This window comes from Oryza sativa, chromosome 3 (genome assembly GCF_034140825.1).
Source record: "Oryza sativa Japonica Group chromosome 3, ASM3414082v1".
NCBI lineage: Eukaryota > Viridiplantae > Streptophyta > Magnoliopsida > Poales > Poaceae > Oryza > Oryza sativa.
Window position 1 is genome coordinate 3,517,009 of NC_089037.1, and position 24,518 is coordinate 3,541,526.

General features: G+C 45.3%; 3 protein-coding genes across 3 annotated transcripts; 1 reads left to right on the forward strand and 2 right to left on the reverse strand.

Annotated features, from left to right (window-relative positions):
- LOC9267584 (protein CHROMATIN REMODELING 35) lies at positions 1 to 5,918 on the forward strand. Its single transcript, XM_026023823.2, has 6 exons — positions 1 to 205; positions 892 to 1,504; positions 2,306 to 2,533; positions 3,220 to 3,387; positions 3,778 to 5,537; positions 5,617 to 5,918. Exons 2-6 carry the CDS (start codon positions 893 to 895, stop codon positions 5,618 to 5,620), a joined length of 2,772 nt encoding a protein of 923 aa, XP_025879608.1. The 5' UTR covers positions 1 to 205; position 892; the 3' UTR covers positions 5,621 to 5,918.
- A 231-nt stretch (positions 5,919 to 6,149) lies between these two features.
- On the reverse strand, positions 6,150 to 9,952 carry LOC4331729 (BEL1-like homeodomain protein 7). The gene is made up of 6 exons (XM_015775507.3): positions 9,649 to 9,952; positions 9,142 to 9,205; positions 7,875 to 8,711; positions 7,398 to 7,780; positions 7,255 to 7,315; positions 6,150 to 7,156 (listed from the first exon to the last, which is right to left on the reverse strand). Exons 3-6 carry the CDS (start codon positions 8,562 to 8,564, stop codon positions 6,488 to 6,490), a joined length of 1,803 nt encoding a protein of 600 aa, XP_015630993.1. The 5' UTR covers positions 8,565 to 8,711; positions 9,142 to 9,205; positions 9,649 to 9,952; the 3' UTR covers positions 6,150 to 6,487.
- Positions 9,953 to 17,815: 7,863 nt separating this feature from the next.
- On the reverse strand, positions 17,816 to 24,088 carry LOC4331730 (beta-galactosidase 5-like). The gene is made up of 19 exons (NM_001402052.1): positions 23,602 to 24,088; positions 23,091 to 23,186; positions 22,892 to 23,004; positions 22,696 to 22,762; positions 22,515 to 22,607; positions 22,162 to 22,305; positions 21,720 to 21,808; positions 21,471 to 21,576; positions 21,287 to 21,374; positions 20,947 to 21,065; positions 20,697 to 20,858; positions 20,401 to 20,579; positions 20,083 to 20,192; positions 19,858 to 19,967; positions 19,658 to 19,768; positions 19,470 to 19,583; positions 19,192 to 19,394; positions 18,652 to 18,985; positions 17,816 to 18,435 (listed from the first exon to the last, which is right to left on the reverse strand). The coding sequence occupies exons 1-19, from the start codon at positions 23,767 to 23,769 to the stop codon at positions 18,316 to 18,318; spliced, it is 2,526 nt and encodes an 841-aa protein (NP_001388981.1). The 5' UTR covers positions 23,770 to 24,088; the 3' UTR covers positions 17,816 to 18,315.
- Positions 24,089 to 24,518: the final 430 nt, after the last annotated feature.

Below are 24,518 nucleotides of genomic sequence, written 5' to 3' on the forward strand. Positions count from 1 at the left end.
ACATTTTGGAAGTTCAGTGGTGTGTTTCACAAGAATCATAACGAAGAGCACAGCACATCATGCGTTCCAACTTCCAGTGCTCACATGAAGTTTTGGTGAATTGATTTCTTCCCCCTCATAGCGATTCTCGCAAGGTTCTTCAGATTCCTCTGTCCCTCCGAGGGGGAGGAGGAGAGATCGATCACTCAACCCAGAAGGAAGCTAGGTGAGTTTCTTCCGCATTTCTCACTGTGTTATTCAGTTCTTGTTTTCCCTAATTCCTAAATAGAAGTTCTTTCTTTCTCTCATCATGTTTTTCCTTGCCCTCTCCCATTTGCATGCACGTCTGTTGTTTCAGTTATCTGGTTAGGCATTTTTGCGGTCAGATTGGGCATTTCCTTTCTATCCCTAGCTTTGTGCGTTTCTTGGGTTTTGGGGTTTTTTCCCCAAGGTTTATGGTCCTGGCAAACTAATTGCAAGTTGGGTCCAATTGAACTGTCTAGACTCTACACATGGGGATTGTGAAACAAGCATCGAATAACCGAGTTCTGATTGCAAATTTTTTTTCCCGTGAAGTCGATTTTTTTTAGGGTCCCTTGTGGACTGTGGTATTGGTCACTGCAAGCGGCTGTCTGGGAGTTGCGAGCAAGCTCAGATTAGAATAGATGGATTTGATTCAGACAGAAAGATGGGTTTTTGTTGGTAGTAAATCCATGATCGAAGTATTGCTTTGTTTTTCTTCAATTTTCAGAACAACCGCATGTTTTATTTGCATCAGTGATAGTTCTGTTCATGATGATACATTATCTTTTTTGTTATTGCAATGTACTAACATTTTATTATTGCAATCATCCATGCACAAATGCACAATGCACCTTCTAAAACACTAACAAGTCTTCCTTTGTGTTCTAGGATGGATTCTGATAGCTGCAAAAGGCGGAAGCATGAAAGCGGTCACGATAGCTCTTCACGGGTCCAGTCCCAGTCAAGCATCCTTAGTCGTAACAGAATTTTGTGTCATCAGTTGCTTGAACAATGCGATGACTTGAAGTATGGGAGCTCCACGAATGATTACAAGGCAATCAGTATGAAGCGGCTTGAACTTATCAGCATCCTACAAAAGCTGCAAGAAGTACCTATCCAGTTGCCATATGCCAGTCCACTCAAGTCATCAGAAACAAATCGCCTTGTGCAAGATGGAAGAAACTCTAGTTGTCGTAATATAATTGACTTGGATTCAGACAATGATGAAGATTATACTTTTGCTAATGTGGACAATATTGGTGCTAACACAACAGTTGTTTTAGTTGATTCTGATGACGGGGACAGTGTTGCATCCTTTGTAGATGAAAAATCATCTGATTCCAAGCAAAATGCGAATTATATTGAAGAAAGCGTTCTGCCTGAGCAGCATGCCCAACAACAGGAAATCTCCATGCTGGATAATGAAAACATCAGTTCTGAAGCACAAGCAGTTAAGAAAGGAAAGGATAGTATGGACATCAACGATGTTATTTACAACAAGGTGTGCTCAATTATTCCTGAAATTTTATTCTACTAATGTGTATACAAGAATTAAGCAGTTTTATGCATATTACGGGTAAACGGAATCTCATACTACCCCCTGAACCCTGATCCAAAATTAGTCGTCCTGGAGTGTGGGCAATCAAAGTTTGAAACCTTTGAGAATAAATAGTTGTTGCATGAAATTTTATCAGTAGTTATGTCACTAAAATTACTTTCAAAAAGCTATAGACGATCTACAAGAAACACAAAAGCAAATCTCTGTTTTTTTTCGTTCTCCAAAACTGTCCAGGTTCCTTAAGCTGATTGTAATGGCTGTGCAAGGAAAACTAGTAGTTTTGTGTGGCTGTCTCCTTCAAGTTTGGAGCATCCAGTTAGCAGGCTCCCAGTAGATTTTTTTTGTTTTCCGTTCCCCTGATGACATTTTGGCTTGTAATGAGCTTGTTATCGTTTCTATTAGCAGAACGGGAGAGGGCATCCCTCTCTCCTCTTCAAAAAGAAATATTCTATAAATTTTGCAAACAGAGAGCTATAAAAAGTAATGGCCAAATGTGTGTGGATCGGAGATCGTAACAATACCCAGAATAACTTATATCTTCAACTACAGGGAGTAACTTATAAGAGAGGTGGAAACTAATCATCCTTAGTTTCCATGACCAGCGTATAGCATATACCAGCCTTAAAATTATGATGTTTGTCTAAACTTATGCTAGTATGACAAAATGTGTTGTTTCAACATTTAAGTTTATACTATTGAATGGCTGAAAATTATTTATTTGATGTCACTCTTGCATTTCAACAGAGTGGTCATGAGGAGATAGGGGAAGAGGAAGCACAAGCTGAAAATGTCCAGATAAAAGGGAACTTAAAGAAAGAGATCATCTCTGTTGCTTCTGATGAACTAGCTTGTGAAGTTATGCGCAGTCAGTCACCAACCAATGGAAATTTTGATCAATATGACAACAGCAGCCCAGTTGATGAGCTGGAAGGACTTTGGATGGACATGTACCTTGCAATGGCATGTTCAAAGGTATACCATTGGCTTTTTCTTTATTTTTTGGGAATACGCATAAGATTTGCACACCATTGACTATTGACTCTCTTTATATTCCGATTGTCTCTGTGTTTGTTGTTTGATAGATCAGGATATAACGTACAGTTTCTATGAGAGAAATTACCTCACTGCCTAGATCCCTTAATTGTCTGATAGTTATTTCTGGAAGGTTTTATAACAGTTTTCATGCTCACTCTGAGGAAGTTGTTCTCACTTGGCCTAATCAACTACCGCAGCCATGCAAGTGCATACAACTCCCTGTAGCGGCTGACTGAAATGCAAACAAGGCAGCCGATCAGGCCAACTGTATGAAATTCATACGAGTAATTGTTAATGCACAGGCCTTTATTTAGTATCATTCTGCTGTTTTGCTTGACCGTCAATAAAAAGTTCTGTTTGTTTTATCTCACTTCTCAATTCCTTGCCATTCAGAACATGTAAATTGTAAATGTTTTATCTTTAGTCTTTACCATCACCCTGGAACTGAGTTCCTTCTTTTTAACATGCTCCTTCTACCTTTGCTTTCTGTATGGTTTAGCACCACTTGCCTCTTGTTTACAACTGAGTTCTTTTTAACAATGCTCCTCAATCTTTGCTTATTTCATGGTTTGTAATTACTTTCTTCTTGTTGAATGGCTCACTAACTTAGTTTGCTTCACCAGACTGTTGGAAGCGATCATAACATTGTCCCATCAGAGAATTCTTGTGAACAAGCAGAGGATGAATGCCAGCACGATTTCCTGATGAAAGATGATTTGGGCATTGTCTGTCGTGTTTGTGGTCTGATCCAGCAACGTATTGAAAATATTTTTGAGTACCAGTGGAAAAAGGTATGAAATTTCTGGTCCAAATTATTTTACTATAATTAATTACTGAAAAAGAATTAAAATTATGACATTTCCAAAATTACTTCATGGTAGCACACATGCTCCATTTATCATCACAACATAAACTAGTTATATTTTGCCTGCTGTCCTGTAGGCTGTAGTCACCTGATTGTTGTTACATACTTTTTCGGGAATATTGCTGTTACATACTTACATTCTTAGTGGCCTGTTTACCTAGGGATGAAACAGATTCTCTTATAGAAATGCACATGGAAATCATTTTGCTACTCTTAAACTAAATAGCTCCTTGCCTAGCCTCCTTCTACATTATGTTCCTTCTACATTCCTTCTTTTTGTTCAAAAATATTTCTCATTATCTGTTACATGTGTCAGCGGAAGCAATCGTACAGAGCACGTCCCTCAGAACACAGAAATTCTAGTGATGCAGATGCAATTGACAAAACTTCAGGAGCTATTCTCGAAGTGGTCCCTGATGCTCTATGCCTCCACCCTCAACATTCACAGCATATGAAACCTCACCAAGTGGAAGGTTTCAATTTCCTGGTCAAGAACTTGGCAGATGAGAACAACCCTGGTGGCTGTATTCTGGCACATGCACCAGGTTCTGGGAAGACTTTTTTGATAATTAGTTTTGTCCACAGCTTCCTAGCCAAATACCCTGCTGGAAGGCCATTGATTATTCTCCCAAAGGGAATTCTATCAACATGGAGAACCGAATTTCTTCATTGGCAAGTTGATGATATTCCTTTGTATGACTTCTACTCCTCCAAAGCTGACAAACGGTCTGAACAACTCAAAGTTTTGAACTTGTGGGAGGAGAGCAGAAGTATCCTGTTGTTGGGCTATCAACAGTTTGCATGCATAGTTTCTGATCACACTTCTGATACAGAAGCCATCATGTGCCAGGAGAAGTTACTGAAGGTCCCGAGCCTTGTCATTCTAGATGAAGGACACACTCCAAGAAACGAGGAAACAGACTTGCTCACTTCACTGGAAAACATCCGAACTCCTCGTAAAGTAGTCCTCTCAGGAACCTTGTTCCAGAACCATGTGAGGGAGGTTTTCAACATTTTGAAACTTGTCCGATCCAAATTCTTGAAGATGGACAAATCTCGTGCTATTGTTAACTGCATACTAAGCAAGGTGGACTTGATGGGGAAGAGTGCACGATCAAAGAATATCTCAGATAAGGACTTCTTTGATTTGGTTCAAGAACACCTTCAGAAAGATGGAAATGACAAGATGAGAGCGGTGATTATCCAAAATCTTCGTGAGCTAACTGCAGATGTGCTTCACTATTACCAAGGCAAGCTTTTGGATGAGCTACCTGGAATTGTGGACTTTACAGTTTTTCTCAATATGAGTAGCAAACAGGAACATATTATTAAGGGCTTGGATGGAATAAATAAATTTGCGAAACGCTCGAGATGCAATGCCGTTTCTCTTCATCCATGCTTGAAGAATGCCAATAAAGCTGATGCAGATGATGGAAATGTCACCAATAGGAAGATCGGTTCCATCATATCCGGAATTGATATCAACGACGGGGTGAAGGCCAAGTTTGTACACAATCTGTTGTCTCTTTCAGAAGCCACGGGAGGGAAGGTACTCGTGTTCAGCCAGTATGTGCGCTCTTTGATTTTCTTGGAAAAGCTGGTCAGTAGAATGAAAGGATGGAAATCAGAGGTACATATTTTCAGGGTTACTGGTGGCTCAACTCAGGATCAGCGTGAGCAAGCAGTCCATAGATTCAACAACTCACCAGATGCTAGAGTCTTCTTTGGCTCCATCAAGGCATGTGGCGAGGGCATCTCCCTCGTTGGCGCGTCTCGTATAGTGATCTTGGATGTCCATGAGAACCCTTCAGTGATGCGCCAGGCGATTGGCCGTGCCTATAGGCCAGGACAGTCTAAAATGGTGTATTGCTACCGCCTCGTCGCTGCTGATTCGCCTGAGGAGGATGATCACCACACCGCCTTCAAGAAAGAACGAGTGTCGAAGCTGTGGTTCGAGTGGAATGAGCTCTGCAGCAGTGATGATTTTGAGCTCGCAACGGTGGATGTTTCAGATAGCGAGGACAGGTTCCTTGAAAGCTCTGCATTGAAACAAGATATCAAAGCCCTATTAAAAAGGTATATCTCAATGATTAGTATGATTCTGAAGTCTGATTAGATCATAATCTGATCTCCGTCCTTCACATTTTTTTTGTAGGTGAATACCACCATTGAATGCTGACCAGTGACCAACATGTGACGAAGAACTAGGGGGAGGAATTAAAAACAACCTGAGCAAGTTTTCTGTGATCTTTTGAAGTGTTTGGCAGATGGTATGCAGCATGCTAAGTTGAATACTAATGCAAAATGGGGCACACTACATATACTAGTTATCAAGTGTAAGAATTAAGATGCTTTTGATTGACCTTTCGCATTATAAGTTCCTGGACATAATGAGATTCTCTTGTATTCAAGTACTGCCAGTTTGATATATGACCATTAAAATGACTATTGCACTTATATTTGCTTCTGAGTTTCTTCTGAAATTTTTCATGGTGTGTGCTTGGTTCAATCTGTCTCATGCATCTTCAGAAGTTCAGATCATGAACTTGCAGTAAAAAAAAGTGTTACAAAACTCATACACCCCCCCCCCCCCCCCCTCCTATCTGCATTGCTTTATAACATCTGGTACAAAACATGAAACATTTGTAGCTGCAATTCACAGTAATCCATTGAACATCTGGTCCAATCTGACCCAACACATCACCACATATATATATATGAATGATCCATGCATCAATCAGTAGAGAAATCTGCAAGCTAGCAAAAATACCAATCTATCTTTACAGCAAGCTACACCCCCTTCTCATATACAGTTTTACAATTACACCCCTGATCACCCCTACTTCGATCACTTTACTTACCCCCCCAACACAACACACGAGTGTACGTGTATATTGCTTGTATACCTGTATACCCTCGCCGACGGCGCCGGCCGGCCGGCCCAGGCTTCTGACGCCGTCTTGCGTTATTCCCCGCCGCCGCCGCCGCCGCCGCAGACGATGCATCCATCGCGCGCCGTGCTTTGATCACGCGACGAAATCGTGCAGCAGCTGCGACGCCGGGCCGAACCGCTGCCGGTCGTCGGAGCCGTTGATGTAGTCGAAGTCGCCGGCGCTGCCGTAGAGCAGGCCCTGCTGCTCGGCCGGGACGGGGCCGGCGTTGTTGCAGTGCTGCAGGCCCAGCGTCAGCGACACGCTGCCGCCGTCGTAGCCGCCGCCGCCGCCGAGGTCGGCCATGTCGCCGTAGGAGACGAACCTGGCGTCGCCGCCGCCGCCGTGGTGGTGGTGGTGCAGCGCGTCGTGCAGTAGGCTGGTGCCGCCGGCGCCGGGGTGGTGCACGTGGTGGTTCAGGTTGAGGCCGGTGGCGTACGTGCCCATGGCGCCGCCGAGGCAGCTGGACAGGCCGACGACGCCGACGCCGACGTCCAGGGCGGCGCCGCCCATCGCCTCCGACTTGAACGGGTTGTTGAGCTGGCCCGCGACGCCGGCGTGCCTCGCCGCGGCGGCGCTCGACGGGCTCTGGAACTCGTCGCGGTCCTCCGACGAGATCGCCTCGTCCTTGCCCTTGCCGCCGCCGCCGCCGCCGTTCTCCGACGACGAGTTGGAGTCCATCTCCGCGCCGAACTCCTCCTTGTACATCTCCTCGATCATTGGCTTCCACAGCCGCACGCGCGCGTTGATGAACCAGTTCGATACCTACGTAAAAAAAGAAAAAAAAAACCATGGAATTCTCTTCTTGATTTGAATCCATCAGCTTTGCATGAGAGCGTCGAGTTCATGGAGCTCAATCTCACCTGCCCCCTGGACAATCCCGTCTGCCTCGCAAGCATCAGCTTCTCGGAATCTTTCGGATACCTATGGATATTCATGGCGCCATTGGTGAGGATTAGATTGAGATCGATCGATCGACATGGATGACGGCGGAGGTGGTTCTTACGGGTGGAGGAAGTGCTCGAAGAGCCAGGCGCGGAGGACGGAGACGGCGGACTCCGGGAGGCCGCGCTGGGGGCGCCACGCGTGCTGCGGCTGCTGCATCATGCCGAACTGCTGCATGGCGCGCTGCTGCCGCAGCTGCTGGTCGATGTAGCGCAGCCGGGAGAGGCCGCCGCCGCCCTGCGCCGACGCGTCCTGCTCGCCGAGGCCCCGCCGCGCCGCCTGCGCCTGCGCGCCGATCGCGTCCCGCAGCGACCGGAAGTGGCGGGAGATCGTCTGCAGCGCCAGCGCCGTGTACGGCCTCGCCGCGCCGCCGCCGGCCACCGCGTCGAACGACGACATCACGATCTGCATCTGGTGGTGGTAGTGCCTGTACCTCCGATCAACCTGCCGCGCGCGCCACAACGCAACAAAACCTCCATTGACGAGCACGTTCTTCTTGTTCGGAAGTGACATGGAGTCATGGAGATCGAGGCATTACCTGATCGAGCATGGCCATGAGCGCGGTGACCTTGTTCTGGAGATCCTGCCTCTCCGACGGCGAGAGCTCGGGGGCTGAATTGCTCTCCTGCTCCTGCGGGTTCGAGCCGGCCTTGTCGTCGCCGGCGGCGTCACCGCCCTTGCACTCGCCGGAATCCTTGCCCTGGTTCTTGTCACCCTTCCGCTTGATCGCGTCGCGGACATTGACAACCTCGTCGAGCAGCTCGCGCGCCGCCCTGAGAAACCTCGAGTTCTGCACGTAGATGCTGTTCTGCGCGCTCCTCCCCGCCATCGGCGACGACTGGCTCGGGCTGAGCAGCGAGGCGGCCGCCATGCCCGCCGGCCTGTACTGGTAGAGAGACACCGGCACCTGCGTGCCGAGGCTAAGCGATAGCCCGCCCTGGTGTCCCCGCGCCGCCGCGCCGTGCGCCATGAGCAGCTGCGTCTGCAGGCCCATCTCGCCGCCGTCCGCCGTCGCCGCTTCCCTGAACGCCGCCGGCTCGTCGCCGCCGCCGTGCGCAATGTGGCTATGCGACACGATGCTCGCCGGGAGCGGGATCAGGCCGCCGGCCGACGAGTCCGAGTAAGGGTTAGACGGCGGTGGGTAGTGCTGGAACGACATGTCGCCTCCGTCGCCGCCGCCGCCGGTGAGGTCTCTCTGATTGGTGGAAGAGGAGAAGAATGTGGCCATCGTCTTCAGAAGCAGAAGAAGAGACAGACTGAAGAAGAATCATCACGTAGATGACGAGACAAACTGATTAACTCTGTCATCACAAGGGTATTTGATATTATCAAACCCTGATGAAAGATTCAGTCTTTGGCTTCAGCTGCAAACTGGCTGCAAAAGAGAACAAAAAAAACGAGTGAGGATTCAAAACTAGTAGTACCAATTCGTCTTTGAGATGATTTCAGGTAGTAAATTCAGACTGCTGGATTGCTGCAATCTGATTTTAGGTTGTTGCTTTCTAGTAACATTCATACTTGAGTCAGACGTTTCAGAGAAAAAACCACAGAAGATTTAATAGGAGCAAAAACATCTCGTGCATCAACATGGTGTACTGAGTTTTGTCAGAGACGTGACGATGAGTCCAGTAGTAAACAGTAGCCACAAATTCAGACAGCAACTACAAACGAAGTTCAGAATTCCTAGTACAACTGAAGTAATTCCGATTCTTGAAAGAAGAGAGGAAAAACTGGAATATGTCAGGAAGACGAGGAAGTGAATCCAACATAGCTCAAGTGCTAAACTGCTTATGTCAGCTGTCTACCTTGGACAGTAAGCTTCAGATTGCTGCGCTTTCTGCAATACTATTCCCAAAGCTTTCGCAGTACCTGCAATTTGATAAATTCAGCATCTAATGCGAACAAAATAGCAGTTCAAACCAGTACTTGTGAAATCATGAAAAGGAAAAAAAGGAGTCTGAATTTCTCAGCAAGCTACAAAAACGAATGCATCCAGAAATAGTTGGTTTCAGAGAAATTCAGCTCAATTTCAACAAAAACTCACCGCTGCTTGAGAAATTCAGAAAACAATCTCAACAATAATCTACGTAACAAGAAGCAATCTTTTCAGTTGGCACACCAACCAACCACAAAGGAGCTAACAAGAAACGGAAAGTTCAACAAGCAAGAAGGCAGAAGACAATACCAAGAATTCATATGAACACCAATCAAGCCCAAAAAGATAATTCCTTTTGGTTTTCTCAGATCAAACTCAAAGACAAACTGATGCAACCAAAGAACAACGTTAAACCTGATAGGATAAGGCTATATACCTGTGCAGAAATCGACTTTCAGACCAAGCAAAGAGCTAGAACAAGACAGTTCCTGGAGTATGACAGAAACCACCCAGAACGGGGACAGAGATGATCCCAAGGATTCTAAAAAGAAATTGCAACAAGAGAGAAGATTAGAATAATAAGAACTAAAACTGCATCTACTCCTTTTTGTTATTTTTTTTCCTTCTCTCTTTTGGTTTCACTCTGTAGGCTACACTAGAGTTGTTCTAACTCCTCACTCTTTCCTTGAGCAATAATATACGGCTGCCACCAATAAGGCGCTGCCTAACACTATCTCCCTACAAATCCTAAAGAAACCCCACCACCATTTTGTCTGTTTCCTTTCGATTATTCTTCTCTATCTCTTTCCCCGCTCCCTCATTTTCTCACTTAGGTTTCAACTCGTGGATTCACTGGAATTTTCATCGGCTGTAGCAGTCGAACATGCAGCAGGAAATTGAACGGACGAGATTGACTGAATGCAACTATTGCAGTATCCCTGGATCATCCAACGCTCAATCTGAACTTGCAATTTGGTTTGTAGTCTGTACATGGAGCTAGCCGCAAATTCTAGTGGATTCTTTCACTTTCAATTTTTTTGACTGAACAATCAAGTAGTAATGATTTTTCCAATGAATTAACTCAGTTCATCCACTGACAGTAGCACAAAAAGGAGTCAGTCTAAAAACTCTCAGTTTTTACTCTTCTTGAGTTTGCGCTTACAGCAAACAGTACTTGTTGAGCAGTTCAGTTAGTTCACTCTGTGCATTCAAATAGAGTAGGTGCAATTCAGTTATCACTTGCTTGGTGTGTTTTTACCTGAATTCTAACCCAGCTTGCCATATTTAGGTGGTTCTTGATTGCTAGGAGGCCGATCACTCGGAGTAGGTGACGGCATCTGTTAAGACGTATTAGTCTGCTAACAACCAGTTGGTAGACCTAAACCCTCTTTTCCCTTCTGAACCTTCCAATCTCTCCAACTGATCATGAGATGCTCCTTAGCAATTTGCATAGGGGGAGGATGCAGACATCTCACAGGACGAAGTGCAAAAAAATGTACTGCATATATACATTTGCATTGCCCAAAATCTCTCATTTCTTTTCATTTCTAGTTAAAAGTGCAACAGGAGGCCCCCAAGGCCACAAAACTAATGCTCAACTTTATTTCAGTTTGGTGGCACACACTTGCTTTAGAAATTGGGCATGAGGTAGTGATGTGCAAGGACAAGTGTCTTCATGGTCCCCTCCAATAATGAATTTGACCTCCCAACTCCTTGCCTTTGCTTTGCAGGTGCCTCTCGCTGACATGTGGGCCAACTTCGAAGAGACGAGATTCGGCGAAAAAATGCGATTATTATAGCTGAGTATAATTGACAACCAACGCATTTTTTTTAAAGAAAAAGAGGATTATTTCTAGCCTCTATACCGAATAAGGATGCACAAAACCATATTTGTAGACATTGGGATTTGAACCATAATAGGGTAGAGTCATGCAGTCGGACAAGGAATGCGTATTGTTGTCTCTGTGACTGTTCACAATTTTCATGGAATGTATTCTAAGGCATATGATTCTCAGAAAAATTATAAATAATTTAGTAATTTCAGTTTCATCATGAGGTTTGTTTTGTTCAAGCTATTAGGAAATCGTTGAGAATGTCATTAGCATGTCTTTACTATCAAGAAACACAGGTCACATCTCATTTATTTTTTTTACACAGTATCTGATTGTGTTACCTAGAAGTCTCGTTACTGTACAAGGAAACGAATTAGTCTTCAATGGACTACAAATCTATTCAATAATGCCATGACAGGGATCTTCATAGATTTGGGCGAATTTAATTCCACATTTACAATTCTAGTTTGAAATTTACAACCTCACTTCTTTTTCGCGAACCCACAACCTTACAGTTACAAAGAGGAGAAGATACACATATTATTCATTTGCGACTATATTCAAGACAGAGAGTAGTACTCCATTTTAGAGGGACAGGCCCATAACAATCAGAAATGTGTAGTTCACAATCCTTACTTTTCAAGAAACACAGGTCATATCACATTTAGTTATAGACATCCCATCAGGTTGGATCACCCCAGCTACTAACAGATACTAGCATGTCGGTTCCTGAAACGAAGAGGGGTCTCCTCTCCTGTTTCCCTCAAAAGAAAAAGGACCGAAGAAGTTTCAGACTCATTCAGATCGATCGGCCTGTGCCACCCAACGCAATTGCATCAGGGTCCTCATGTACTTACGTTTCTGTGATTACACTCACCTTGTCCACTTTACTTTTCTTTATCAAGCTGACCTCAATTCTGTTGGATCGTCACTGGAATTAGGTGATTGGGACTATCTTAATTCGCCGTGTCGATACATGATTCGCCAATCTCTTCTGCTACACTGTTAGAACGGTGTGGTGTCCTATAACCAACAGAAGTTTCTAATGATTATTTTTCATCTGAGATACTGTAGGATAATAGAGAATAAACTTCTGCTACTTTCAGAGACTGTTCAAGACCAGTCCATAGAAGAGAACGCTGTTCAGGACAATTGGCAAGAGTCTGAATGTGGCCAATCATCGCTGCATGCGAACACAAGGCTGTCAAAATCAAACGGAAAGATAGGATAGGAAGAAGAGAAGAGAGGAGCTACCTGACGAACAAGTGGCAGTTTCACGCTAGATGAACGACAGCTGAGTTCAGACAAAAGGTCCAATAATTTTAGGAAAATTACGGAGGTAATCACGATGCAACTAACCCAGATCAACATTGTTAAGGACGGATTGGGATTAACAAGGAGCATATGCACCTCTTATTAACAATTTAATTGATATTGAAATTAAAAACTGCACGTTGTAATCTTTAAATGAGGACAAGAACAAAAAGGAAATGCGTTCAGAAAATGGTTCTCTACCGAACGGGGGATAAAGAAGAATTTTCCATGTCAAGTCACGTGAAACGCGCACGGGTGATGATGCCATTAACATTTTAGCTGCTGAGCAAGCGCACTACCTAACCCTGTCTGTCTAGATGGTCATCACCTTGCAGTTGGGTTGTTTCTCTTGTCGTCTTTTTCTGACTTCTTCTTTTCTTTTTCGCCGAAGCAGCCTTGTGGAAGTTGCTACTAGTGGAGATAGCCAACCGGGTTCCAGCAGCTGTTCGATCTGTGGATCATCATCGTTCACATCAGTTGCCAATGATTGTTTGTTCATGTGCCACAACTATTTATTCTGGCTGATTGTATATATATACATTCAGATGGTGGTAGAATTGGCAGATAAACATTGACCATCTAGGCATCTATCTATATAGTAGCATAAAGTACCAATGGAGCCTGCAAGACTGCATCCCGAGGTAGCAACTGATATTGTGATCACTTGGAACTTAAATTCTATGATTGATCCGGTTGCGTACGTACAGGTACGGCTTAGTTCATGAGCAGCATATACAAACTGAACTCTTTATCATGCAGGATCTATACAGAATTCAGTTCCAGTCTGCACGAGGTGGTGAAATATGAGCAGGATGGGACAGAGAAGAGAAGATGCAAAGGTAAAGTAAAAAAAAAATCAGACGGCGAGATATTTTTCTATGCGTCGTCGCCTTTTGATGTCACATTCCGTTACTCCGATACGATCAGGCCTTGCGATCCAGATCAACAACCACATTCTTGTGTGCCTATGGCTACAAGACAGGCAGAGCACACACTCCACACTACACTGCGATTGCAATTGCAGTTTGCAAAAGCAGAGCTTAGCTGGGGACAGATGGCTTTCGTAGCTTTTGCCTCTCCCGACTGATGATGAACAGGAGGTAGGTAGGCCAAGAGTGTCCGAGAGAGAGACAAAAAACAATAGTATCTATCAATCTATCTATCTATCTATCACTCTATCCATCTAATCTAATCGAGAATTGCATCTTTATTCCGTCATCCAGCATCGTCCTCTTCCCCCTTTTTTTTCCCAACTTTTTTCTCTCTCTGCGCTTTGCTATCAAGATCTCGTACTTTCCATAAAGCGTCGGCACGCACACGCTTTGATCGTCAACCAAGCCACAGGCATGGAGGCGTCCCGGAAAGGTAGATCGATCTCGCTGAAACTGCACTGAAATCACAGGAGAGAATCGGTCATCAGGTGACCAATAATTTTGGCGATGGATGCATGGGCGACGCATCCGCACACATGATGAGTAGAGAGAGAGGGAGAGGGAGAAGCGGCGGCGAGACGATGGCGGGAGACAGGTGGGAGGACAGTCCATGTGTGAGGATGGAGGTGACGTTAAATGTACTTGGAGGTGGGCAGGCAGGCAGCCGTGTCGAGCGAGTGGCTGCACGTACGGTCGCGCGTCACCGTGCCGTGCCGCGAGCCCGCCACGGCACAGCCGCGCGGGCGCGGGGCACGGCCGCACACGGGCACTGGGGTTGATGCGTTGCCGCCTCGTGAGATTTCGGTGGTTTTTTGGGGTGTTTGGTTGGGCCGACGACGACGCGCGGGTGTGCGCATGGACCCGACCGAGCGGAAGGCCGTGGATTTTGCAAGGAGAAGTTCACTTGGATTTCCTTAAAAGTAACTAAAATCTAATCCGTGATCCTGAATCACAAAACCAAAAATCTTGACCCTAAAGTGTTAAAACCGGTGCAATTTGACTCTCCGGGTGATTTTGGAGGGTGGTTTCGCTGACGTGGCGACTACGTGACAGTGTTGACTTAGTTTTCGTCCGACGTGGTGTTGAAGTGGTGCTTATATGGTATTAGAATTTAAAAATATATGCGGGACCCAGTTGTCATTGACACAAACAATATTGTGAGCCCCACCTCCTCCCTCCCTCTCCCTTATCTCTCTCTTCTTCTCCCCTTTCTATTCACCTTCATCCGACAGAAACGAGGGTAGCGGCTCGATGGCAACGAAGGGCGCACAGCGGCGGGCGGCAACAGGCGACGGCATCAAGGGTCAAGGGAGCTGGGCCCCGACGGAAAGCCGTGCATCGGCGGGCGGGAGCGGCGGCAGGCAGGCAAGGCCCGAACAACTCGCCATGGCCACCCGCCGCCGTGCCACCACAGCCGCCGGCGTAGACCCCAGAGCCGTGGAGCAACTCAGATGCTCACTCACTCGCCACGGCGCTCTCCTCCGCAGTAATGGTCGCGCGGCGTCCACATCCCTCTTCGGCGAGGCCCGCATCACCATCCGTAAGTCCGCCGCGAAGCCCAAGCCGTCCGCCTTTGGCAGCCCGTGGTACGGACCCAACCGCGTAATCCGCTCCACCGATCGGGGCAGGTGCGTGCGGAGCCCGGCGAGGAGGGAGGAAGATGGGGGCGGCCTTCGCCACTAGCTCTCTCCCCGCTAGCCACCACCGGCCGCCAGGCTCTCCGCCGACCCGCCGTCGCTCCGGCCCTCGACCGCCTGCCATCTCCTCTGTCGCCGCCTCCGCCTCCATCCACGCCAACTCTAGCCCGAAGCGCCGCCGCCACTCCGGTCCCCGTCCGTCGCCGCCACCGCTCCAGTGCCTCCAGCGCCTACCCTCGCGCCACCGCCGCCGTCGCTGCCGCTGCCGCCATCGCCTCTTGCAGAAGGCCGAAGTGGAGAGAGAGAAGGGAAAGAGAGGGAGGAAGAAGAGAGAGAGGATGACATGTAGGGTCCACATGTCAGTGGGCCCTATAATTTTGTTTGTGTGAATGATAAATGGGTCCCACATATATGTTTTTAACTCTAATGCCACCTAAACTCCACGTCAATGCCACAGACTAGGTCAACACTATCACATAGACGCCACATCAGCGAAACCGCCATTTAAAACCACCAAGGGAGTTAAATTGCACCGGTTTCAGTAGTTCGGGGGTGGAGATATCCGGTTTTACAGTTAGGATCATGGATTAGATTAAGACAACTTTTAAAGGAGTAAAAGTGAACTTATTCCATTTTGCAATGACATCTTCGTGAGACGGCCCAAATACACGGCGCGGGTGGTGTTCGGAGTTTAGTTCTCCGAACCCCCTGTTTTCTCAATATTATCGTTATTTTTCAAGGCAACGGTAAGATCGCTGGCTAGCTGCAACAGGAATCATCACCATTGTGCACCTAAGATTTCTACATTTGTTTCGAGCGAATTAGAGACATCAGACATATCTGAGATGCAAGACGTGGTACTACTACACCAGTCATCCTGGTCATTGGCCATTGATGATGCGCACTCATCACAGGTTTGCAGTGTGCAATCCAATGAACCGATACTGTGCTGTGCTGCCCATGATCTTTCAACTCCAAGATCCCGTGATCAATCCTAAACACACTCACAATTTTCTATTAAAAATTGTTTGGAGGTACATCTCTCACTTCAAGGCCCTTTTCATTTTGATGTCATTTTCAACCTTACCAAATTTTGGTAAAGTTATCAAAAAAGTAGCTACATTTAGTTTGCTGTTAAATTTTGATAACTATATAAGAAATCCTGTCAAAATTTTGACATTGTTAAAATTTGGTAAGGTTTTTTTTTTTTTTGCAACAAAGTGAACAGGCCCCAAATCTCGTTTTCTGCGGCGTTTGTTGGCGTCGTCGAAGACGGCGGCGCTTGGGCTCGGCGAAGTAGGGAAAGAGGAGCGGTGGGCCGGTGGCTTGCTGCTTGGGCCGATGACGAGCGTGTAACGCCTGGAGGCCTTGGCACGAGCACGAGAAAGGCCGTGGATTTGACATGCCGTTGTCCGTGAAACGGCCCAAAACAGACGCGCGAAGACGAAAGGAAAGGCAGCACATGATTCGCGACGGTAGGGGGTCGGAGTTCAATTCTCCGTCCCCCTTGTTTTCTCGCTTGTTTTCGACTTGTCGTGGCAACATGGAGGTAGAGCAGCAACAAAGATTACCACATAAGATTTTCTTCATCGTTTTTTTGGGTACCATCACTCAAATTCGAGACGATACAGTGCTTCTCTATCGAAACCATCTGAGATGGATGCAAGCAGCCGTTGAATCCTATCGCAGCTGACATTGGCCGTTGAAATGCACCGTCATCGCAGACTTGCAGTATGCAATCCAACGAACCGATGCTATGCTCACTGCACAAACAACGACATTTCAATCTAGCTCGGTCGACCAGTTCCAGATGCCAAATGTGCTGCCCTAATGCCCTTATGCATCAATAACATGCAACATTCGCTGGCGTCGTCGAAGCCGTGGATTTGCCATGCCATTCTGCACTGATTTTGGATACCATATCACTCAGATTGGAGAGCAAATTCATGACGAAATAACCTCGAAAAAACATTCAGGAGATCGGGCGGGCGTCGGTAGCCGCATCCCAGTCAGCCGACAGGCGAGGTCGAAGGGTAGGGGGAGCACATCGTCAAAAAGGAAGCTCCTTTTATTATTGGATTGCCCCTGCGCTGCAGATTTGCTGCGCGCAACGGGACGCGCGACATCTGCTTTTCTGACTGACAGGATACGTTTTCTAAACCCCTAGTTTATGGTTCTAGACCTTTATCAGATCAGTTAATCAGAGAGAGACAGTTGCTTGCTGATTGTTGTTTACGCTGCATTTGTTTGCTCTTCCATTTTAGCACTAATATATTGTTGTTCAGAGCTGAATGAATGTCTTGTGGTTACTCTGCATCTTCTTCTCTCTTTTTTTTGGCCGCGTGAATGTCGGTTTGGCTGTGGCAGTATTTCTTTAGCACAATCATTTGTTCGTTTCTGAATGTGCACCGGGGGGTGTCCCATATATGAGATGCAAAATTATTACTACTTGTTTCATTACTGTTGGGAGCTATTGCTGCATTCATGCCCCTATGTTCTCAACTGTTAATAATTCATGTGGTCATCAGTTCCGGAAGGGGCAAGGTCCACAATTTCATTCAGGATAATGTTTTGTCAGTCATTGAGCCGCAAGCATCATGCCTAGCACGCTGCCGGCCAGATTGAGCTCAATTGTTCTCCGTTTTTTTTACTGTTGTGAAAGGGAAAACTCCCCCATTTTCATTGCCAGAAATGCAAGTTCAATTATTGAGCTCAGTTGGTGACAAGGTACCCTATGCTATCTGAATACATCATCCACATTTCATACTTTCAGACAAAAAATACTTTGGGGAGGAAAAAACAACAATGGTATCTTTCCTACCTTAAAACGATTAAATTGTTTTCTAGTGCGGCATATGTCTGTGGCATAAATCTCCCTCAGGCCTCATCACAAGAATTATATGGTTTATCTGAAGAAGATAAATTGACAACCTCTTTTCTGAACTTCAGAATATGACACGAGCAATTGTTCTGCAGCATATCATGCTCACTGCACAATCAACGATTCCTCATATGGGATACATGCACAATTCATCGGCATCTTTCTTCCTTTCAAGAAAGATGAAACAACACAACACGCACACTAACGCGAGCAAAAGAATGCACCAATCTTTTGCCTTTACTCTCCCTGCACTCCATCCCAGGACCAACTTCAATTAGCAGTTGGTCACTCTGAACAATTCATGGAGATGCAGTAGAGTTAGAATCCTCTAATCTGAAATTCGACTGAGTGAATGCTAGAATCGATCTCTAATCCTCCAGCCACAGCTATGTGGCGTCGATACTTTACAGTTGAACTCTACTCTGCATCGCTTTCTGTGTGCTTTGATCAAGCACAAGCCCACCTGTTTGGTGCCATCTCTAAATTCGTCTCGGCAAAGAAATTGCCCTATGCAGCGGTAGAGCATACCGCCTCAACCGCCACCCTTTTCATCACCTCCGGGCAGGGATCTCCACCAAAGTTGCTGGGAGAGATTGCGACGACACATCTTTGTAGTCCAATGCATTTCTATTCAAATAAGCACCAGAAAAAATCAGTGATATGTGTGGTAAGTTCATGGACTAATTGCAGTGATTATAGTTTCTTTGCAAAATGATAAAAAATTCAAGTGGTTTGAACAGGGTTAATTTGCTGCGAAGGGTCTTTCTGTCCAGGTGCAGGTAGTCCACATTATTTTAAGAAAAAAATTTCAGGTAGACCAAAATGACCAAACAGCGTTCTCACCTTTTCAAGAACAGAGTTTGAGTTAATTGAATGGCACTCCCCTTGCTGGAATGTTCCGCAAGTTCCAAGAGGTGTCCCAAAGCTAGCAAATTTGATTGCAGAAATGGTCTGCCCAGGTGCACATTTTAAATGCACCTTTGCCGTGTGGAACTCTGGTTCCCCATAGCTCTCGATCTGCCAGTTCTTGATATTTGGATGATATTCAGATACATCAGCACAGACACCTGAGACTGTCCGCTTCGCAAGGGCAATCTTTGAAGAATCACCGCCAAGTTCCTCAAAAACCACTAGCAGATTTCTAGTTGGTTGCAACCAGGATCTTGGCACATGATACCTGAATGCAAGAGTTCAATTTTTATTGTTAATATAGTACTCCACTGACTAGACAATAGAACCAAAAAGGGATGTGATGGAGCACTCCAGTTTTAATGGACAAGGGAAAAGGAACCAAATATCAAGTAGTACATGATGGTTTTGTGTACAGCAAAAGAGAAGGCAAGAGGTGCCAGAAAATTCAAATATTGTTGTGAATGTTCTTACCAGCGCTGTGTAGGCTGACCACAACCTGCCTGACACTTGGGTGCCCTGTATGACCCAGTGTAATGGCAACCTTTGCAGTCACCTTCCGCATATGCTGTCCAGTACCGTCCAATGCTTTGCCCATTTATCCATATTTGACCCTTACCCATGCTGCCCATATCCAGAGCCAGTGGCTCGTCACCACTGGGAGTATCAAAGTATGCCTACAAAAACAAACTATCGTAAGAATGGGAGGCAAGTAATCATCAAATGATTATGGCAAGGTTAATTGTCCATACCCTATACCATGCCAACGGTTGTTGGTTTTGTGCTACCAATGATCCTTGCATCCATTCAACTGAGCCTGAGCCTTCTAAGGAGTTTAGATTCATCTGTTCACCTTTCAGGCCAACCTGGAATGGAAGAAGTCACATGTTTATTCATTCTTACGTTAACTCGCACCAGGCTACCAGTATGCTGAATATACCTGATAGGACCAAGTCTGCCAAGTCAGATCTCTTGAACCTTCGTCCAACCCGTGAATCACAACAGGACCAACAACACCAGTGTTCCACGTCTCATAATGCACTCCGACATTCTATATAGCAGGACAAGAAAAATCCAACTCATACAATTGATCATTTGCTGTAAACATGTACAAATTCATGCAGAGATGAGAGCACGAACCGGCAGTCCACAAGCAACACTCAACAGTGCAACTTTGTTTGTACCAGCACGAAGGTTAGCATTGCCACTATATGAGATTTTCCGATCTTCCCTGGTTCCATAGGCAGAACCTACAAAAGGGAATTATAATCATTTTATTCATTACTTCTTTTGCGGGTTATTTTGTTCACTAAGTTTTTACTACATTAATACTCTATAGACTGGGGAGCATTTTCAAGTAGAAACCTTGGAGTTGCCCATTGATGAAGACATGCAGCGCATGGCCAGCAGACTGCACAGTGAGTGACAGAGGCGTGCCACCTTGTAGAAACTTCTCAGATGGGTCTACCTCCACACTGTCAATGGTGATGAAATAATTTTAGAAAATCGTTACTTCTGTGAAAACTAAAATTTAGAACAAAGGACACCTTCTCAATTGCCATAATCAGAAAATCAATGCAAAGTTCAGCGAACAAGGGGTTCTAATAGTCACCATTTCCCAGATTCATCGTTATGTACATTGCAATTTTTACGTGCAAAGTGCAACTTATCGACTGGCATTACCTCGTAATGTACCAGAGGTAATCACTGGTGTCTCTTGTGACATTAAGCTGCTCAAGTAGACCAGTTGACGTGAGCAATGGAGCAGCTGCCAATGAATCAACCTCCTCATCATACTTCTCCCACATCATTGAAGAAGCCCCGTCTGCCCACATTTGCATTTGATTTGTCTGAACACCAACCTGTGGAGATTACAACAGTTTGAATCAGGTAAGCAAAGTCATCATATACTTGATCCAGGTAAAAGGGATACAGAATTGAAACCATGCTATAATGGGATAAGCATATGCCAAACTTACTGTTGCAGTGTTAAAAACAACATTTTTGCAATCAGGAAGGATGCTGATTGACCAAGGTGGAAGGCTGTAATTTTCATTGTTGAAGATAACTTTGGCATACGAGTTAGAATTGTAGTTTGCAAGGAAAGCTGCACAGCCAGAGGAAGATCGGAACACATGGGCCTGAAGTATAAATTCAATATGTAAATGAAACATCAAGCTGGTTAAGATATATATACTTCACTGAGAGGAAAGGGTAATCACAACAGACCTCTTGCATACTTCCAAGGGTAGTCACAGTTGGATCGGCAGAAACCAAAGGCTGCTCACATAACTTAACAGCTCTATGGAGTTCTTTAAGGTGCCCAAACTTTGGTTCCCTTGCAAGTCCTGTGTATTAGCCCCACAAGAAAAGGATTGAGTAAGAAGAATATAGTGGTGTAGCTGAATTTTATTTTTTTAAAAAAGATCCACTCTTAATGCTTGAAAAGCTGCAAATATGCTCATAGTGTAGAGAAATAACAGCAGCAGAAGATGATAATATTGATAAGGGCACTTATAAATCATGCTCAATACAGAAAACGTCTCTAAGCATATTCCTTGTAACTCACCATATTCATCAAGTGGAGCATCATAATCATAGCTCGTGGTGATAAAGGGACCTCCAGCCGTGCGACCAAAATTCGTTCCTCCATGATACTTTTACAGTTGAGGGAAAATCAATTAACCAACAAGAATGAGTATCACCCTTTAGGAAGCTTAAAGAAAACATAAGTGAGCCTCTATCTGTCATACCATGTAGTAGTTGATAAAAGAACCACCCTTCTGTACGAAGCGAGCAACACCAAATGCGAGATCTTCAACTGGTCGTTGACGGATGGTTCCTCCGAATTCAGTAAACCTGAATTATTTTGCATATTGGAGCAATTATACTACCACTATGAATCAACAGAATCAAATTATATAAACATGAACCACATCAATGGAAGTACTGGGATTGTGCTTGCAACACTAGATATTGGTTCCTCGGGGAAAAAAAATTACCATCCACTCCAAGCTTCAGTCCACATCGTAGGCTTGTAAGGCTTGTTAGGAGAAAATGTGTCACAATAGAAACCATTGCATGCATTGATCTGTTTAAAGAACAGAGGTTAAATGTAATTTCAATAATTTGTTCGTACAGAAGTCATGAGATATTTGTATATTCCACGACTGAAATTTCACAAGATCAAAATCAATGTGGTTGGCGTCAATTTTTCTTCTTCTAATATATGTTTGATATATGAGTAGGCGACAAATATGCTCATACATATGCTAGAAACCTAGAACACCAATCATGACCTCTTATGGAGATAACCCACTGAACTCGCAAAAATACGAATCAGCATGTCCTGTATCGTTGTATAATTGTATTAACATGTTCGGTATAGTTTCACAATTTACACCTGATGGTGGTAGTATTTGACAGAGGATAAGATCATCATACCACTGGGTCAGGTGCGTCATCCTCCTTGCACATCACCCACGGCACACCGGTGTCCAATCCCACGGCCATCTTTGCCGCCCAGTTGATATATGCCTTGCCGGCAGCCCCAAACTCTTTACCTTCTGGCCCATACTCGTTCTCAATCTGTGTCCAAACAATAACACCCACCGCACCATGAGCAACCCAGGAAAATGTGCAGGCTAAGATGAATCGTGCAAACAACACATTACTCAACCACTACTACGTACTAACCCAATGTTATACAATGTGCTTGCATCCATATACATGACATGGTTGAGGCCCTCTCTCTAAAAAAAATATACATGACATGGGAAGCAAAGTTTTGCACTTGCCTGAGAGAGGATAATAGGACCGCCTTGTGAAGCAAAGAGGTTTTCACTCTTCATCATGCCCACAATTTTCTCTGTGAACCCCTGCATTGCATTCTGCAAAGCAAAACTCAAGTCAGAAACACATATGAACAAGATTTACACCTCTGGTAAGATCCAGAAATGCTGAAATACTTCCACAAACCTTGAAAGGTTCATTGTCCGTCCTGAAGCTGATGCCTGGTACATACTTCAACCAAACTGGAAATCCACTGCAAATTTACATGGCAACAGAAGTCATGAAACGAAAGTAAAATATGGACATACAAGGAACAGAAAATGGTGAAAAAAAAGAACATTTGTGTGTTTTTACTACGGTCAAATTAAGGCTTGAGGAATACCCAAAATTCCACTCTCCACAAATGTAGGGACCGATGCGGAGATGAACAAACATGCCAGCCTTCTGGACAGTCTTGATGAACCTGACCAGATCGTACCTCCCTTCAAAATTGTACTGCACGAAGCCAGCAAAAACCATTGAAATCCCTGATGTGCCATTACACTGTTAAAAAATGGGGTTAATAATGAAAGAGACAGTACATTTCCAGGAGTTGGTTCATGCCCATTCCAAAAGACATAGGTCTGGATCACATCCAAGCCTCCATCTTTAGCCTTCTCAATTAGCCCGTCCCACATCTGACAAATATTTACACGAAGAAAAATCAGTACAGCACCAAAAGATTCGAGACCAAACAAGCTCATCTCTTTTTACCCCCAAAAAATTATAGCTTGGAACATGAACATATCACCATTGCAGAGCAACAAAAATCCCAAAATGGTTGCAGGAGCAGACCAAAAGAGCAGCATTTTCAAGAAAAACCTCAAGAACCCCCTCATTTCGTTCAGAAAAAAAAATGGTTGGCGAATAATCTGATGCCGAAAGGAAAAACCTCCAACAAAGCTAGAACAAAGCTCCTCGCTTTCCATGGCATTTCCACCAAGAAACCGCCAGCCCACGCCACGAACAACCCCCAAAAAGAAACTCCCCTCCACGAAATGTCCCAAAAAAAACCACACATTCTTGAAGAATGCTGTTACTACTACTACATACTTCGGGTGTGCTCCTCGGGTAATGTATGGATCCGGAGAAGAGAATCCTCCTCTGGCCGTCGACGAGCACCGCCTTCTTGTCGTACGTCACCGCGCAGTGGACGACGGCGACCAGCACGGCCACCGCCACCGCGCCGCCGAGCAGCGCAGCCAGGCACCCCCTCCCCATCACTCACCCACTCTCCTCACTCCAACAAGCGGCAACAGCGGCAGCAGCAGCAGAAGAAGAAGACCACCACCCAGCCGAATGTGTGTGGTCTTCTTCCCCACCACCACCACCACCACCTCTCCCCCTGTGCTGTTCTTGCTGCAGCAGCTGCTGCCTTTCTTGGATTCTAGGATTCCTTGGCACCCGTTCTTGGGAAGAGTGACAGTGAACTGCTGCTGATGCTGCTCTCAGTGCAGTTGAGCTTTTGGCCTATGGCTCTATTATAATGGCCATTCTCTCTCTCTCTCTCTCTCTCTCTCTCTCTCTCTCTCAACCCCGTAGTAGTTGCTCGTAGAGAGAGAAAGAGAGGAGTTGAAAAAGAGTGTGCCCGTGTGGGGGCAAGAGGAGTAGAAACACTGGAACAGTACAAAGATGGCAGCTCATCACTGCGACCCTGTGAGCCTGTGAGATGTGAGCTCTGAGACAGTGGGCTCATCTCCCCGTCACCACTTGTCCTACCTACTACTCCTTGCTCTGCAAAAGCTCACTCTTCTCGGTGCTAATCTCACTTCTTCCCTCCTCAAAACATGCTTCGGAGTTCAGATTATTTTACTCGTATACCAAGTAAATTTGACCATTCTCTCACAATCTCACACCCATTTGTATGCGACTTCGGTCGAATCATCTGTAGTCACTGAGCTGTTTGAGTCCTATAATCTGTTGGAGGTTACGATTTGAGAGCATGGAGTAATCAGATGGAGGTAGCTGAA

Bases quoted from the DNA above. Each gene is read 5' to 3' on its own strand.
- LOC9267584 (XM_026023823.2), top strand. From the start codon at position 893: ATGGATTCTGATAGCTGCAAAAGGCGGAAGCATGAAAGCGGTCACGAT. The intron at 1,505-2,305 runs GTGTGCTCAATT...GCATTTCAACAG, and splicing joins ACGATGTTATTTACAACAAG to AGTGGTCATGAGGAGATAGG. The intron at 3,388-3,777 runs GTATGAAATTTC...TACATGTGTCAG, and splicing joins TTGAGTACCAGTGGAAAAAG to CGGAAGCAATCGTACAGAGC.
- LOC4331729 (XM_015775507.3), bottom strand. From the start codon at position 8,564: ATGGCCACATTCTTCTCCTCTTCCACCAATCAGAGAGACCTCACCGGC. The intron at 7,781-7,874 runs GTAATGCCTCGA...CGCGCGCGGCAG, and splicing joins TCATGGCCATGCTCGATCAG to GTTGATCGGAGGTACAGGCA. The intron at 7,316-7,397 runs GTAAGAACCACC...GAATATCCATAG, and splicing joins TTCGAGCACTTCCTCCACCC to GTATCCGAAAGATTCCGAGA.
- LOC4331730 (NM_001402052.1), bottom strand. From the start codon at position 23,769: ATGGGGAGGGGGTGCCTGGCTGCGCTGCTCGGCGGCGCGGTGGCGGTG. The intron at 23,187-23,601 runs GTATGTAGTAGT...AATATTTGTCAG, and splicing joins ACCCGAGGAGCACACCCGAA to ATGTGGGACGGGCTAATTGA. The intron at 20,580-20,696 runs GTAAGTTTGGCA...TAATCTCCACAG, and splicing joins TTGTTTTTAACACTGCAACA to GTTGGTGTTCAGACAAATCA.